At 38.3% G+C, this 15108-nt stretch overlaps 2 protein-coding genes across 4 annotated transcripts; both read right to left on the minus strand.

The window, feature by feature from the left end:
- Positions 1-160: 160 nt before the first annotated feature.
- On the minus strand, positions 161-6200 carry LOC111432328 (probable inactive leucine-rich repeat receptor-like protein kinase At3g03770). Of its 3 annotated transcripts, none has more exons than XM_023069158.1 (8): positions 5786-6200; positions 3624-5063; positions 3288-3421; positions 2117-2357; positions 1834-2033; positions 1683-1735; positions 1457-1568; positions 161-513 (listed from the first exon to the last, which is right to left on the minus strand). In XM_023069158.1, exons 2-8 carry the CDS (start codon positions 4951-4953, stop codon positions 253-255), a joined length of 2331 nt encoding a protein of 776 aa, XP_022924926.1. In that variant the 5' UTR covers positions 4954-5063; positions 5786-6200; the 3' UTR covers positions 161-252. The 3 variants fall into 3 exon arrangements, with proteins under 3 accessions (XP_022924926.1, XP_022924927.1, XP_022924928.1); XM_023069159.1 differs by lacking the exon at positions 5786-6200 and adding an exon at positions 5676-5779; XM_023069160.1 differs by lacking the exon at positions 5786-6200 and adding an exon at positions 5283-5632.
- Positions 6201-9243: 3043 nt separating this feature from the next.
- On the minus strand, positions 9244-12784 carry LOC111432330 (plant cysteine oxidase 2-like). The gene is made up of 5 exons (XM_023069161.1): positions 11557-12784; positions 10651-10775; positions 9903-10059; positions 9612-9815; positions 9244-9518 (listed from the first exon to the last, which is right to left on the minus strand). The coding sequence occupies exons 1-5, from the start codon at positions 11786-11788 to the stop codon at positions 9394-9396; spliced, it is 843 nt and encodes a 280-aa protein (XP_022924929.1). The 5' UTR covers positions 11789-12784; the 3' UTR covers positions 9244-9393.
- Positions 12785-15108: the final 2324 nt, after the last annotated feature.

Consider the following 15108-nt stretch of genomic DNA (forward strand, 5'->3'; position numbering starts at 1 on the left):
AAAAAAAAAAAAAAAAAAAAAAAAAAAAAAAAAAAAAAAAAAAAAAAAAAAAAAAAAAAAAACAGAGTTTGGACCTATACTGTTTTTTACAACAAAACAATCTTAAAAACAACAAATTTAAAACAAAAAAACATCTATATGCACACCTAAACTTTGTTAATTTGAAGAATAAACAACAATGGCAAGACTATCAACCAAACTGTTAAGATCTAAGAATTGAGATGATAAAGTAAAAGAACCTCTTCGTGATCGTTAACAGATGGAGAGTTTCGGTGAGACGGGAGACCCCTCGCTGCTTCGGTATTCACCGCACCAAGCGTCCTGAACCTGAGCTGCAAACTGCAAATTCCAGAGAACATCTTCAATGGAAGGTCTTGTGATTGGATCCTTGAGCAGACACCTGACACAAACTTCCATGATTGTCTTCAACGATTGGTCTATGCATTCATTTTGAACGCCGGGATCGACTATGCTCTTTCGAGCGACACTGTCTGATGAAATGGCTTCTTGTATCTGTATGCATCAAAGAACATCATAACGAGAACATATGAACCTCGAAATTTCATTGTAACAGCCCAAGCCTACCGCTAGTAGATATTGTCCGCTTTGGCCCGTTACGTATCGTCGTTAGCCTCACGGTTTTAAAACACGTCTGCTAAGGAGAGGTTTCCACACCCTTATAAGGAATGCTTCGTTCCCTTCTCCAACCAATATGAGATCTCACAATCCACCTCCTCGGGAGCCTAGCGTCCTTGCTAGCACACCGTCCGGTGCCAGTCTCTGATACTATATCTAACAGTCCAAACATACTGCTAGCAAATATTGCCTGCTTTGGACCGTTACGTATCGTCGTCAGCCTTACAGTTTTAAAATGCGTTTGCTAGGGAGAGGTTTCCACACCCTTATAAGAAATGCTTTGTTCCCCTCTCCAACCAATATAGGATCTCACAATCCACTCCCTTGGGGGCCCAACGTCCTCGTTAGCACACCGTTCGGTGCTTGGCTTGGATACCATTTGTAACAGCCCAAACCTACCTCTAGTAAATATTGTCTGCTTTGGTCCGTTGTGTATCGCCGTCAACCTCACGGTTTTAAAACGCGTCTACTAGGGAAAAGTTTTCACACCCTTATAAGGAATACTTCGTTCCTCTCTCCAACCAATGTGGGATCTCACAATCTACACCCTTGGGGCCCAGCATTCTCGCTAGTACACCATTCAGTGCCTGACTTTGATACCATTTGTAACCGCCCAAACCCACCTCTAGTAGATATTGTCTACTTTGACCCGTTACACATAGCCGTCAGCCTCACGATTTTAAAATGCATCTACTAGGGAGAGGTTTCCACACCCTTACAAGGAATGCTTCGTTTCCCTCTAACCAATGTAGAATCTCACATTCATAGAGCGACACACACGCACATGCACATACACAAAAAGCAACGTATTCTCTATTACCTTCTCTCTTAACACATTAATTTCGCCTTTCGATTTGAAGGCTCGTCCACGGATGATTTCTAATAATATTACTCCAAAGTCATAGATGTCAGCTTGAGCTTCTTGATTCATCCTGTGAAGTAACAAAAGAGAGAGTCAACTTCATAGTAGACAAGAGGATAGAAGAGCTGTTTTTGTTGGATAATTCATGTCATGTCCCGCTGTACTATGCTAGAGTGCCATCAACCTTTCATTGTCACTGTGCTCTTTCGATCCACCGGAAGATTTTCCCCGACCAACCTGAGAAGTTAACCAGGTCGTTACGAACTAGAACGAACAAAACAAGCCAAGGAGGTGAATAGACTGCCCAACAGAAAAAAAATACGTCTTCGTTGTACCTCGGCCATGCTCTCAGCCATTAGAGGAAGGTTGTAGCTGCTAACTTTTGCAACAAGGTTTTGATCCAGTAATACATCAGTTATTTTAATTTTATTTGAATATACACCAGCAACTGTATGCAAAAACTGGAGGCCTTTCGCTATTCCGACCGCTGCTGCTATACGTTGTGTCCAAGTAAGCGATCGTCGCAAATTCCTTTCTGCAATGCATACATTAGCACTAAGTTTGAATAGTGAAAATGCAGAAATAATGAGAAGCAAACTATTAATGTTCATAAAGTACCAGATATCCAGCTTTTAAGAGTGCCATTAGGCACGTATTCGAAGACGAGAAATATTCTGCTGACACTTGAATCGTCCAAATATAACTCAAAGCAGTGTCCGAGAGCGCTAACCAAATGACGGTGTCTGAGTTTCGAGATAAGGTCGATATGATGCGTGAAGTTTTGGGTGCTATATCTTCTTTTCATTTTAAGGCATCTAATGGCAACAAAAGAACCATCCTTCAGCTGACCTCGGTATATCTGATAACGAAAAAGGAAGGACAAAGTCTTTGATGAACAGTTTTCTTTACTAATCAGAGTGACAATGCAAGATATCAAGTGTACAAAAAGCACTTCATCCACAACAAAGTTTTCACACCAACATAAAGGAATATATGATTTAGAACTGTTTGTTTGAAATTGAAACTATGGAAACTTTCTGTGTGAGATCCAACATCGGTTGGGGTGGAGAACGAAGCATTCTTTATAAGGGTGTGGAAACCTCTCCCTAGAAGACGCGTTCTAAAAGCCTTGAGGGGAAGCTTGAAAGGGAAATTCCCAAGAGAACAATATCTGCTAGCGGTGGGCTTGGGCCGTTACAAATGGTACCAGAGCTAGATACCTGCCGATGTGCCAACAAGGAGTTTGAACCCCTAAGGGGTGGACACAAGGCAGTGTGCCAACAAGGACGCTGGGCTCCGAAGGGGAGTGGATTGTGGGTCTCACATCAATTGGAGAAGAGAACGAATGCTAATGAGGGCGCTGAGCCTCAAAGGGGGGTAGATTGTGAGATCTCACATTGGTTTGGGAGGAGAACGACGCTTTCTTTATAAGGGCGTGGAAACCTCTCCCTAGAAGACGCGTTTTAAAAACCTTGAGGGGAAGCTTGAAAGAGAGAGAGCCCAAAGAAGACAATATCTGTCTGCGATGGGCTTGAGTCGTTACAGATGGTATCAAAGTTAGACACCAGGCGATGTACCAGCGTGGAGGCTGAACCTTGAAGGGGGGTGAACAGGAGGTGGTGTGCCAGCAAGAATGCTTGGCCCTCGAAGGAGTAGATTGGGGGATCCCACATCGATTGGAGAAGGGAACGAGTGTCAACGAGGACGCTGGCCCCAAAAGAGGATGGATTGTGAGATCCCATTATTCAAAATGAAAGAGTTGGGTATCATAAACAAGATTTTGTTATACCTGTCCTTGAGAACCTTCACCCATGAAAGCAGAAGAGTCAAAGTTATTAGTAGCTTCCTCAATCTCTTCATAAGAGAGCACTCTATAAGTTGAAAGGCCAAGTGGAGCAAACTTCATTGCCTGAGATATATACCCTGGAAGTGAGGCAAGAAAGAGCAAATTTGGAGTCAAACTTTTGTAAGCATTAAAAAACTCAAATCAGATAGCTTCTTTCCACACACGAACTTGTGGAGGCACGTGCAGGTAGAGAGAACGTCGCTCTCAAGAACTAGTACACCCTGTTCTTGAAATCCGAACGCAGCTAAACCAAAGGTAGATAAGAAAAAATGATCTTACTTGCATCAGAGAACAGCTTTGATGTGTATTCAGCAGAAGGATTCTCTATTATTAAAGTCGTTCGAGGTTTTTTCGTCGTATTCTTCTCATTTTTCCTTCTTACTACAAAGAAACCAATGCCAAGTAACACAATCACTCCAACGACACCGCCAACGATACTCAGGGCAAGAACAGCCTTACGAGATCGGTCTTTCTTCTTTCCCTCAGCTACAATGCCCACAGCTAACGCTTCGTTTAGACAAAACGAAACAGGATGCTGCTGTTGTTCTTCAGTGACAAGACAATTCCTAGCATACAAGACAACCCTGTTCTTATCATCTGATAGCAGACACTTTGGCAAGCTTCCAGTCAAAAGATTTGAGGATAAATCCACAAATTTAAGTTCATCATTGCAAGAAATATTATCAAAAACCATTCCTGTGAGCTTGTTCCTTGATATATTGAGATACGAAAGAGACTGTAGCGAAAACAATACCGGTGGCAACGGCCCAACCAACGAATTCAAAGAGACGTCGAGATATTGAAGCTGGTAAAACGAGTTAACTTCAGCAGGGATACTCGATCTGAACTTGTTTCTACTCAGTTTAAGGGTAACCAGCTTATTTCCAAGCTGAGGGAATTGAGGTCCAAAGCCATTGTCTTCCAATTCGAGCACTTGAAGGTTCGTCAAAGTGCTAAGATCAGGCAACTCCCCATAAAAATGGTTATGTGAAAGTGAAAGAACTCTAAGATTTTCCAGCTCACTCAGTGAATTGGGCAAAGATCCATTTAGTACATTGTGTTTCAAGCTCAAAACAGTAAGTAGCGGAAGCGCACGGAACCATTCAGGAAGCTGGCCTGCAAGCATGTTACCATCGAGTATAAGCGTCCGAAGGCCTGATAGCAACGATATCTCTTGAGGGATGCCACCATATAGGAAGTTTGAGCTCATGTTTAGTATTTCCAGAGATGATAAATGAGCTATCCTACCAGGAATTGAACCCCATAAACCAAGAGAAACTAATGTAAGGACTTTCAAATCTGGAAGCTTAACAAGGGTATTAACGAACGTGTTCATCGAAAAGTTACGAGGTAATAGAACAGCTCCTTTCTTGCCAATTATATGCAACTGGGTCATGTTTCCTTCATAGCATACAACAGTCACAGAAGAATCTGGTTCCAAGTTGCAAAAATCTGTGTTGTTATTCCAGGTACTTAACACAGCTGGGAAGTTCAGGAGTTGCTGTATTCTTAGAAGCGTCCGAGTCTGCGACGATTGCTGTGAAAGACCGATCCTAACTAAAAGAACGACGATAACTAGAAGCACAGAATTATGAACTACTTGAGCCATTGTTCCTATGAACAGAACCAGGTGATGAATGACAGTGAACTAGATCTCAGAAGCCAGTAAATTCGAGCAGCTTGTACCGTATCGACACCGCGACGTTGCTTACAACTACCCTGAAGCAGAATATGATAACAAGCAGAGTTAACATTCAATTAGAAACAAGAACTCCTTAACTTGACAAGCCAAATGTGAATATCAGAGACTCCTCATGACAACAAACAATCTTTTAAACTGAAAAAAGAAAGATCAAGCACAGCCAGGAGTTATAAGTTCATCTACACTCAAGAACTTCATAGAAAATGAAGAACAAACAACTATATGAAGTTATTCACCACAAAACTCCAAGATCCTCAACAAACAAAGCCACAGTTCTATAACCAACAATGTTCAAACCCAGCAGAGATGTGAGATCCCACATCGGTTGGGGAGGAGAACGAAACACTCTTTATAAGGGTGTTTACGTGTTGGAAAGCCAAAGAGGAATATCTGCGAGCGGTGGGCTGAGCGGATGATTAAAAAAAACCCAGAAAGCTCATTTGAATCCAAAACACCACAGGTCTTGCAGATAACCCATTTGGGCAAAACAAAAGGAATTTGAGCCATACATTCATAAAACACTCAAGAAGAAGCTCCTATGACACAATTTACAGAAGAACCCGTTCAAATAAGTCGGTTTCTATCATAATACATGCCAGGACAAATCAGTGACAGTTTCAGCAAAATACCTCAAAACCCAGATGCCAAAAAGAACAACACAGACAGTGAAATCACAGAAACAGACACACCACTGATGTTCTTCCACATTCAAGAAATTTCACGACAAATTTCATCTTACCCACTTCAAATTTCCGGTTAATCAAGATGATAACGAATGAACCTTATGATAATCATCCATGAGATAGTCGGAAAGACAAAAGGCGAGCTCTGACTGGGATGAAAAAGCAAAAGGAGGCGAAAGATTCCTGCAGAGAAAAAGAAAGAGTACGTCGTCTTTATTCCCTGTATGCGACATAATCGAACTTGGAGAGATATTAAATTCAGAAGAAATAGGATCGGAATGGTATTAGAACTGGAGGTGGGTCGATGATTTTTGGCACAGAGTGCAATGTGAGGCCTCGCTTTCGTTGATGGGTGCGATGAAACTTTAGAATTCTGTGGTTTTTGTCAGATTTTGGAATGGAGGAATGTGGGTGGTCCCTTTGCTTCCAAATCTGTTGCTTTTGCCGCCTTTCTTTTGCTCCCATTGCCATTTTCATTGCACTGTTGCTACCCATTTTTACAAAACGTCTATATTTACAATCGAATCCAAGCTTCAATGTTCTTACAATAAAGTATGCCCAAATTTCTCATAATTATAGATTTAAATATGTCGGTGACAGATGAAATTACATATATTGTCCGACCAAAGGTGTATGAAAATAGTATAAAGTTTTTATTTTTATAATTATTTTTTATATAATTAGTGGAAGAAAAGTTGGATGAACAGACCTAATGAAATGAGACATTCCACCAGCTTTATGTTATTCATTTTAAACAATTGGAACTCATAACCATTCCACAAGATTTAAACAATTTTTAAGTTTTTTTTTTTTTAATAAAGCTTTGAAAATTTAATTTTAATTTTTTTTTAAAAGTCTCGCTTTCGAGCAAATAGTTCTTGATTTGAAGTCTATTAATGATGCTCTCGCTCGATCTCTATGTCAAATGAAAAAAAAAATTGATGAGAGTTTATGTAACAACCATTTTCGGACTTTTCCCCTGTCCAACCGAAGTGGGATCTCGCAATCCACCCTCTTTGGGGCGTAGTGTCCTCGTTGGTACTCGTTTACCTCTCCAGTCAATGTGGGATCTCACAATTCACCCTCATTTCAAGGCTTAGCGTCTTTGCTAGCATTCGTTCCTCTCTTCAATTATTGTGGGATCTCACAATCCATCCCCCTTCGGGACCAAAAGTCCTCGCCGAATCACTACCCAGTGTCCACCCCACTTCGAGGCTTATCGTCCTCGCTAGCACAGTACTAACTGAGATTGTCCTCTTCGGCTTTCCCTTTCGAGATACCCCTCAAGGTTTTTAAAACGCGTATGCTAAGGAGAGGTTTACACACCCTTACAAAGAATACTTAGCTCCCCTCTCCAACCAATGTGGAATCTCACAATCCACCCCTGACACTCGTTCCCATCTCCAGCCGATGTAGGATCTCAAATGCTGAGCTTTCGTCTTTTGTAACACTCATATTAATGGTTTTAGGCATCTTTTTTAAGTTTGTAAGAACGACTTCACCTTTTTGTATTCTTAAATAGATAACGGTATTTAATGTTCTTGATAACCAGCCTCACACTGTATATTAAGTTTATGATACTGATTTAATCCATAGGGTTGATTTTTTCCTCACTTTTACGCTCAAATGTCAAAATTCTCGGGAGAGATATTAATGACATCTACGAAAAAAAAGTGTCATAGAAGAGCTCGTTGGAATATTAATGTTGTTTTAGGAGGACCCGACTAAAGAAAAGACCTATGCCCTACATGTGTAATGAGAGGGACCTTTAGACCTAGTTGAAGGTATGAAAAGACATAAATGCCCCTTTGTTGAGCATGGCACATGGTTGATACATAGGGGTACTTTTGGAAACTAGTGGAGCTAGGTCATGTGCCAAAGCTCAAAATGTCCCTCCATGCAACCCACTTCCAAGTTGTCCAAATCTCTTTGTTTTGTGGAGGAGAGTTGGCTTTGAATTTAGACCTAAAAGTATTGATATTATAGCTCTAGACCTAAAGTGGTAATTTACTTTAATGAAGCATCAAACTCTTTGGCTTAATTATTTTTTAATCCTTTTTAGGAGTATTATAATTAATTCAAATTTGAAATAATATAAGGATGATTACGTTATTTAAATTTATTAGAATATATTAATATTGTCCATCATTGTTAGCTCGAGCATTGTCCACCATGATCGGTATCAGTTAGGAGAACATTTCATGTGGTTTCGCTTTAGTCGGTGTTGGGGTTCGGTTGTTGACTACTATAGATGACTCAGGAAAGGCGTAGTTGTTAGTAAGGATCTTTTCTCTCTCGATTTTTGGGTTGGATCGAATCAAATAGTTTCCTATTATTTTTCTCGATGGTCGTGTGATTCAAGGTGTTTGACATTGTTGCTTGCCATCGGAAGGGGCTTCATCGTCGCAAATCCATCACTGGAGCTCTATTGTTGTCGATCTATGCATTCGAGAAAGATGACGCCCAAACCCATAGGTTAATAACCCTACCCAAAGTTCAAGCCCTCCTACACACTTAGTAGTAGCTCAAAGCCCATACGTGAACCAAGTGACACAGTTCCACACCTTCAGCGTGGTCGACTCGTCCAGTCATGCCCTTCATGTATGTAACTTCGCTCGGCTCGTTGCAATCGTCCACCAATTTAAGATGAATCGAAATTGACCTAAAAAAATTATGCTTGCTCACTTTCATGCAGATTTCAATCGTCCATCAATTTTTTTTCTGACATCTTTTCACATAAAAGCAATGGATGTCATAGTTTGAATTTAATTTCCATAGTTGAAGCAGTTTGAAAACCAATCATAAAAAGTACGTAGTAGTGTTTCATAGCCGATCAACAAAAACCTTGTCACGTAAAAAAATAATAGGTAATATTAAATGTTGTCTGATGTCTTGTTATTGTCTATTATTTAGATGCAATGTTGAAAATCAATAGACTTATTCATGTTTATATGAATACTAGATTATGTCACCACGTTGAAGAGTTGTGGCACGATGAGGCGAACTATATGGATGAGGAAATATGAAAGTGCATGAACCCCTTAGTTGGTAGTTCAAGTACACTAACTAGTGACACCGTCTGCAACACAAGCCGAGCCTATGATTATGGCCCTAATGTTGTAAATGTTTCAAACATTGGATGGCACGATGAAGCCAACTATAGGGATGGGGAAATATGAGAGTGCATGAATCCCTTTAGGATCATTTGGTAGTTCAAGTACACTAACCAGTGATATCGTCTGCAACACGAGTCGAGTCTATGATTATGGCCCTAGTGTTGTAAATGTCTCAGACATTGGAACAGTCGACTTTACTCAAACTTCATAATCGTTACGGTTTCATTCCATTTGGACAAATTGAAAAATACCATGATCGAACTCTTTTAAAGGAAAATGGTAATGAAAAGTACAAAAATTGATGAAGATTGAACATGAGAACCGATAGATTTTGAAGGAACACAATAAACAATAAGACAACCTCAACAAATCCAAAAAGAACACAACAAAATATAGGATGGAAGGTAAGAACTTTTGTGAAAATTAAGGAACACAAGAGAATGAACATCTCAAATGAACACAATAAAAAAACATATCACAACTTTGTAACCATTTTTATATACAAGTTTAGCTTTTGGAGACACACTAAAGTCAAAAAGGAGGCTTAATTAAGTGTCAATAATCTGAGGTCCTAAGTATTCTATTCCATCCATGTGGGAGTTTTCTGGTACCTCAATCTCTTCTAACCATCCATATCCCTCACCCTCTTCTTCTGTCAGTGCCACCTCACTATCTGCATGTCAGAACATTACCATAAGAACAGTGCAACATAAGAACAAAGCTTGTGAATCCATTTCAAAACAAAGCTATTGAAGCGGATGCTTACTTGGAAACGAGGCATAGGGATGCTCCTTATAATATGAACAATCTCGACCGTCCTCCATGGAATAAGGAGGTCCGATCACATCGAGCACCGCACATGGCGTTACAGCAGTGAACGAGTGGATGTTGCCTCCTGTTGTTGGGTACAAAACAGAGGTACTGCAGGGCGAGGTGAAGACAGCGTCGGCCTTCAGCTTTGCTAATCTTTCTGCAAAGCAAAACAGTCCATCAGCACTTTCGGGTTGATTTTCACGAGAGATTCATGTTTATAATAAGAAAGTTTCGAGGCGCTCACTTTGACGAGGTTGGGCAGGATCGTCGGTGTTCGTTGGATCGACCCAATCATATGATTTGATGTGCATTTTCCCCAACAGAAGTTTACTGAAAACAGTCATTCCTGGATGGTTGTGTAAAGGGATTACACCAGTTGCTGGGAGGAAGAAGATGCATAACTGCATAAAAGCAGGGGAAATGGCATCAGAAATTCGAACAAAGCAAAAACAGTATGATCTCGACTAATAAGTAAGGAGTCGGTTGTTAGCGTGAGCGGACAAGGAATAATGACGAACAACCCTACATTAGCCCTCGGCCAACCCTATAAGGTAAAGCTAAAGGTAGCTTGTCTCTCCCTAGGGGTGAGAACAAAGTGGAAACGGTCTCGGAAAGGGTTCGGTTGTTCACCATTCCCTTACATGACCAAGTGGTGGCGCTGCTAACAAATTGTTAGTCATTTTCGAGAATAAGGTGAAGCTAAAGGTAGCTTGTCTCCCCCAAGAGGTGAGAACTATTGAGAACAAAGTGGAAATGGTCTTAACAAGGGGTCGGTTGTTTGTCATTCCCTTACACGACCGAGTGGTGGCGCTGCTAACAAATGACTAGTCTTTTCCGAGAATAAGGTGGAGCTAAAGGTAACTTCGTTGAGAACAAAGCGGAAATGGTCCTAACAAGGGTTCGGTTGTTCGTGAGAGCTGGGCGTATAATAACAACACGTGATTTAAACGAAAAGCGGCCCAAAACTAGTGAAGGCACTACATTAAGCTTACCGAGAAATTATCACACTTGTATATGGTAGTGCAAGTTACTCTAGGGGATGATCCTTTGACTGCAACATTGGGATTGAAAAACTGCAAATTACTACTAAGTCCAACGTCTTCTGCCTTCATATCATCTGCAGCATCCAAAAACAAAGAAATTATAATTATCAAAGGATGCTCATGTGCCCCCATCGCGACGTAAAAGAACACTATACTATTCAAGCCCACCGCTAGCAAATATTGACCACTTTGACCCATTACGTATTGTCATCGGCCTCACAGTTTTAAAACGCGTCTATTAGGAAGAGGTTTCTACACCCTTATAAAAAAGGCTTCGTTCCCCCCTCTCCGATCGATGTGGGATCTCACAGAAGAAGTCGTTTATATCTTCCTCTCTTGGTGGGTCTAAGTCTAAATATAAAGAATCCTAAGAGCATAGGCTGACAAGAACATAAAAGCATGATTTGATATGACAAATCACTAAAGGGAAGTCGTTTCTATTAGGTATCGTTGTTAGCATCACAATGAGGGGTTTCCACGCCCTTATAAGAAATGTTCATTCTCCTCTCCAACCAACGTGGGACCTTACAATCCACCCTCATTGGGACCCACTGTCCTCCCTGGCACATCGCCCGATGTCTAATTCAGATACCATTTGTAACCTACTATATCCACCGCTAGCAAACATTATCTGTATTGGCCTGTTATATATTGTCATCAACCTCCCGGTTTTAAAACGCATTTGTTAAGAAGAGGTTTCGAAACGCTTCGAGAACTTTCCACGCCATGTCACTCAGACAAGAATGTAAAGACAAAAGGAAATCAAAGAATCAACTGGGCCCAACTAAGCTAAGTTAATAGAGATTCAAGAACAACAAAAGAATCAAATGGAAATAGATTGGATCTGAAACATACCAAGAATGCGACAGAGCTTATCAACATCACAAGGCAATGGAACGGTTCCAGGGCCTTTGAAGACATCCCTACAAGAAACAAAGAGTTGCTGAAGCGCCATAGGAACCACTGGAACAGACCGCTTCATCCTTCTACATTTCCTCTTCTTAATATCCCTTTTCACATACTGAACCTTATTCACATGCCCAATTCTAATACTCCCTCGATCCACCGCTCTCGTTTCCGTCGTCATTAGAACACAACAACAAAAACCCTCCTATGTTTCCCCTCAAAAACCTTCCCCAACGACAAAGAATTAGCCACAAAACAGAACGATTCAATCCCAAATCAGAAACCCAGATACGAAAAACGATGAACGATGCAGAAACACGATCTGGGCCGTCGTGTAATAGGCAGAAAAATCAAAAAATTAAGAGAAACGAAAATGGATTCGTCCAAAACAGGAAACCAGAGACGAACAAATCAGAAACCCAGACACGAAAAACGCCGAACGATGCAGAAACACGATCTGGGGCGTCGTGTATAAGGCAGAAGAATCAAAAAATTAAGAGAAACGAAAATGGGGTTCGTCCTAAACAAGAAACCAGAGACGAAGAAGTACAAAAACAGAACGATTCAATCCCAAATCAGAAACCCAGATACATAAAACGTCGAACGATGCAGAAACGCGATCTGGGTCGTCGTGTATAAGGCAGAAGAATCAAAAAAACGAAAATGGGTTCGTCCAAAACAAAGAAACCAGAGACGAACAAGTACAAAAACAGAAAATCCGGGCAAGAAAAGGAAGAAAATGAGGACGTAAGAACAGTAAGAGGAAGTGGGATAAGATATTAATAATATATAGAAACAAGAACAGAGGATTAAAAAGGGGGAAACCAGGGGCCATGAAGAACAGGGGAATTGCTTCGGTAGAATGACTGTTCATTCTGGGGGAGAATAAAAAAGTGGATAAAATAAAGAGAAAAGCGAAGAAAGGGAGAGAAATGTGCTTGGAGGGGTTGGGTGGCCGCCCCTAAGATTAAGAGGAAACTGGCGGTAAGCGGAACCTGGTTTTGGGGATTGGGAAACAAGCGGTGGGATTTGACTGTTGTAGCCCTAACAATGGCGGATTTTTGCAAAAGGATCGAAGGAATTTTCTTCCCTCTTTTGAGGGTAGAGAAGAAGTAAACGCCATTAACGACCAATAAGAAGCAAGAAATGAGCTACGAACACCTTCAAACGCACGGAATTGAAGCAATTTCCTTTTGGAATATTGGGGTATTTGACAAATTCGTTATCGTAGTGGTTTTGTTTTTTGGGTCTAGAAATGGAAAATGATATTTACGGTCATTAATATTCTAATTATAATAAAATAATTATGCGAATTAAAAAAAATTATTTACAATTATTTGATACTTTAAACAAAAATTCCCACTAAATGGCATAAAAAAAAATCAATTGTAAACTTTAAATAGGGATAAAATTACTTTTAATAGTAAGTTGGGTTTAACTGGGTTGAGACATTTTTTTTTACCTGTGGTAAAAATTTTTTAACCTAAACAATCCTTATGAAATAATAAAATTAACCCAATTCGAGATGGTTTAAGTTATTCGAATTATTTATTTAAATTTTGTTTTTAAGGTAGAATGTTAATTCATAAAATATATATGTATTAATTTTTTAAATATTTAATTAAATTTTGTAATTCAATTTCAATATATATTTTAATAAATTATTGAATTTTTTTTAGTGATTCGAGAATAAATATAAAAAAAAATATTTATGGAATTAATAAAAGTAAAATAAATATACATATACGCATATTTTAAAAATAACAATAAATTTGAGTTAATTTATTTGGATATAATTTATTTCAAATCAATTCATGACTCAATCGGACCCTACGCAGTTGAGTTAAGTTAGTTGAATTTTTCGAATTATTGGACTTTTTATAAATATGGTTTTTAAATTTTAATATTAAAAGAGTTCGATTTTTTTTTAATTTTCTTCTCATTTATTTTGCAAAGAAAGTGAGAAGCTTTTATTTTAAAATATTGGATTTAATTATTTTTCTTTAACACAAATTTAAATAATTGTTAATCAATCTAATTAGTTTTAAAAAAAATATATAAATTTTTTTATATTTTCGATACTTTTTTAATGAATTAAACTTTATGGTCTCCAAAAATATGTGAAAAGACAACACTGTCGGAAAAAATGGTTAATTTCAGACATCAATAATTTATATTGCAGAAATGTTTTTTTTTAATTATTATTTAAAAATAATATTCTCAACTTTTTCCTTTTTTTTTTTTTTCCCAAAAATGGTACAAACGATCCTACATAGTAGGAGTTGAATAATTGCATCATATAATTTTTAAATTTTAATAATATTCTTAAAATTTAAAAAAAATATTTAAATTAAACCCATTATGGGATTATTTTAAATTGAAGCCATTATGGAAAAGTACATTGTATTTAAAATTTTATATGGCTAGAAAATAAAGAAAATAAAAAGTTTAGTTTTAATATTTATTTATTAATACAAAATTAAAATAGGATGAATTTAAATAATTATATCTCCTCCCTGTTAAAGCTTCATAAATTCTAATTTTAGTTAGGAATATATTTTTTTTACCCGAGACAAATCACTCAAAATTTCAGATTTTTTGCACAACAAATATATATTACAGACTAACTTGTTACATACTGAATCAAAAACCGTTATGAGAACATATTCTTGTAGGAGTGTATATAGGTTAGGTTGAGTTCAAAAAATATTTTGGACTAACACGAAGTTTCGGGTTGGTTAAGTTGGTGACCCGAGCAATCTGAATAGAGTTCCCAACCCAACTCTCTATTTTCATATTGTGTTGAGTTGGGTTGAGTTATCGAGTTCTTTTTTATTGCAATACATGTTATATTAATAACTAAAATCTCATAAAATCCAAGTATCAAACGGTTACGAGCCATCCATCACTAACATATGTTATAAACTTTAAATATTCTTAATCTTTTTAAAAGTAGGGTAGGATTGAGTTGGGTTGGATTGTAACCCTATATTTAGGTCTTTCGGGTTGACTAGACAAAAAAATGACAATTCACAAACCGAACTAAATTTTCGATTGTTAAAAAATTCAACCCAACCTGATATGAACCACGATCAAGGAATTTTCATACCTCAAGGTCCCGTTACAAGGACGAGAGCCAAAAAGTTACAACAAACCTCGTACACTTATATTCAAGTTATGGTGAGCTTATCAAATAAAATTCTAGAAGGAGACCTCCTTGTATGGTGTAAAGTTGAGCTTGAAGAAAGAGATGTTTGAACTAGCTGAATTTATGGAACTAGTCTAGAGATACTGATAAGCACATTTCTTCCACTGTTTAATTATAATTTAAATATTTGTTTGTCATATTTAAGCTAATTTTTAATATAGAAGTTAAGGTTACATTGTAACCCACATAGGTTACCATATTCCACCGTTAACTAGTCGTTTTTTTTAGCTAGAGGTAAGATTTTCTTTTTCAAATTCTTGTGTTTAGAACTTGCTTGCTACCGTTAGTTATTC

Source organism: Cucurbita moschata, unplaced genomic scaffold (genome assembly GCF_002738365.1).
Source record: "Cucurbita moschata cultivar Rifu unplaced genomic scaffold, Cmos_1.0 Cmo_Scf00038, whole genome shotgun sequence".
In the NCBI taxonomy this organism is placed as follows: domain Eukaryota; kingdom Viridiplantae; phylum Streptophyta; class Magnoliopsida; order Cucurbitales; family Cucurbitaceae; genus Cucurbita; species Cucurbita moschata.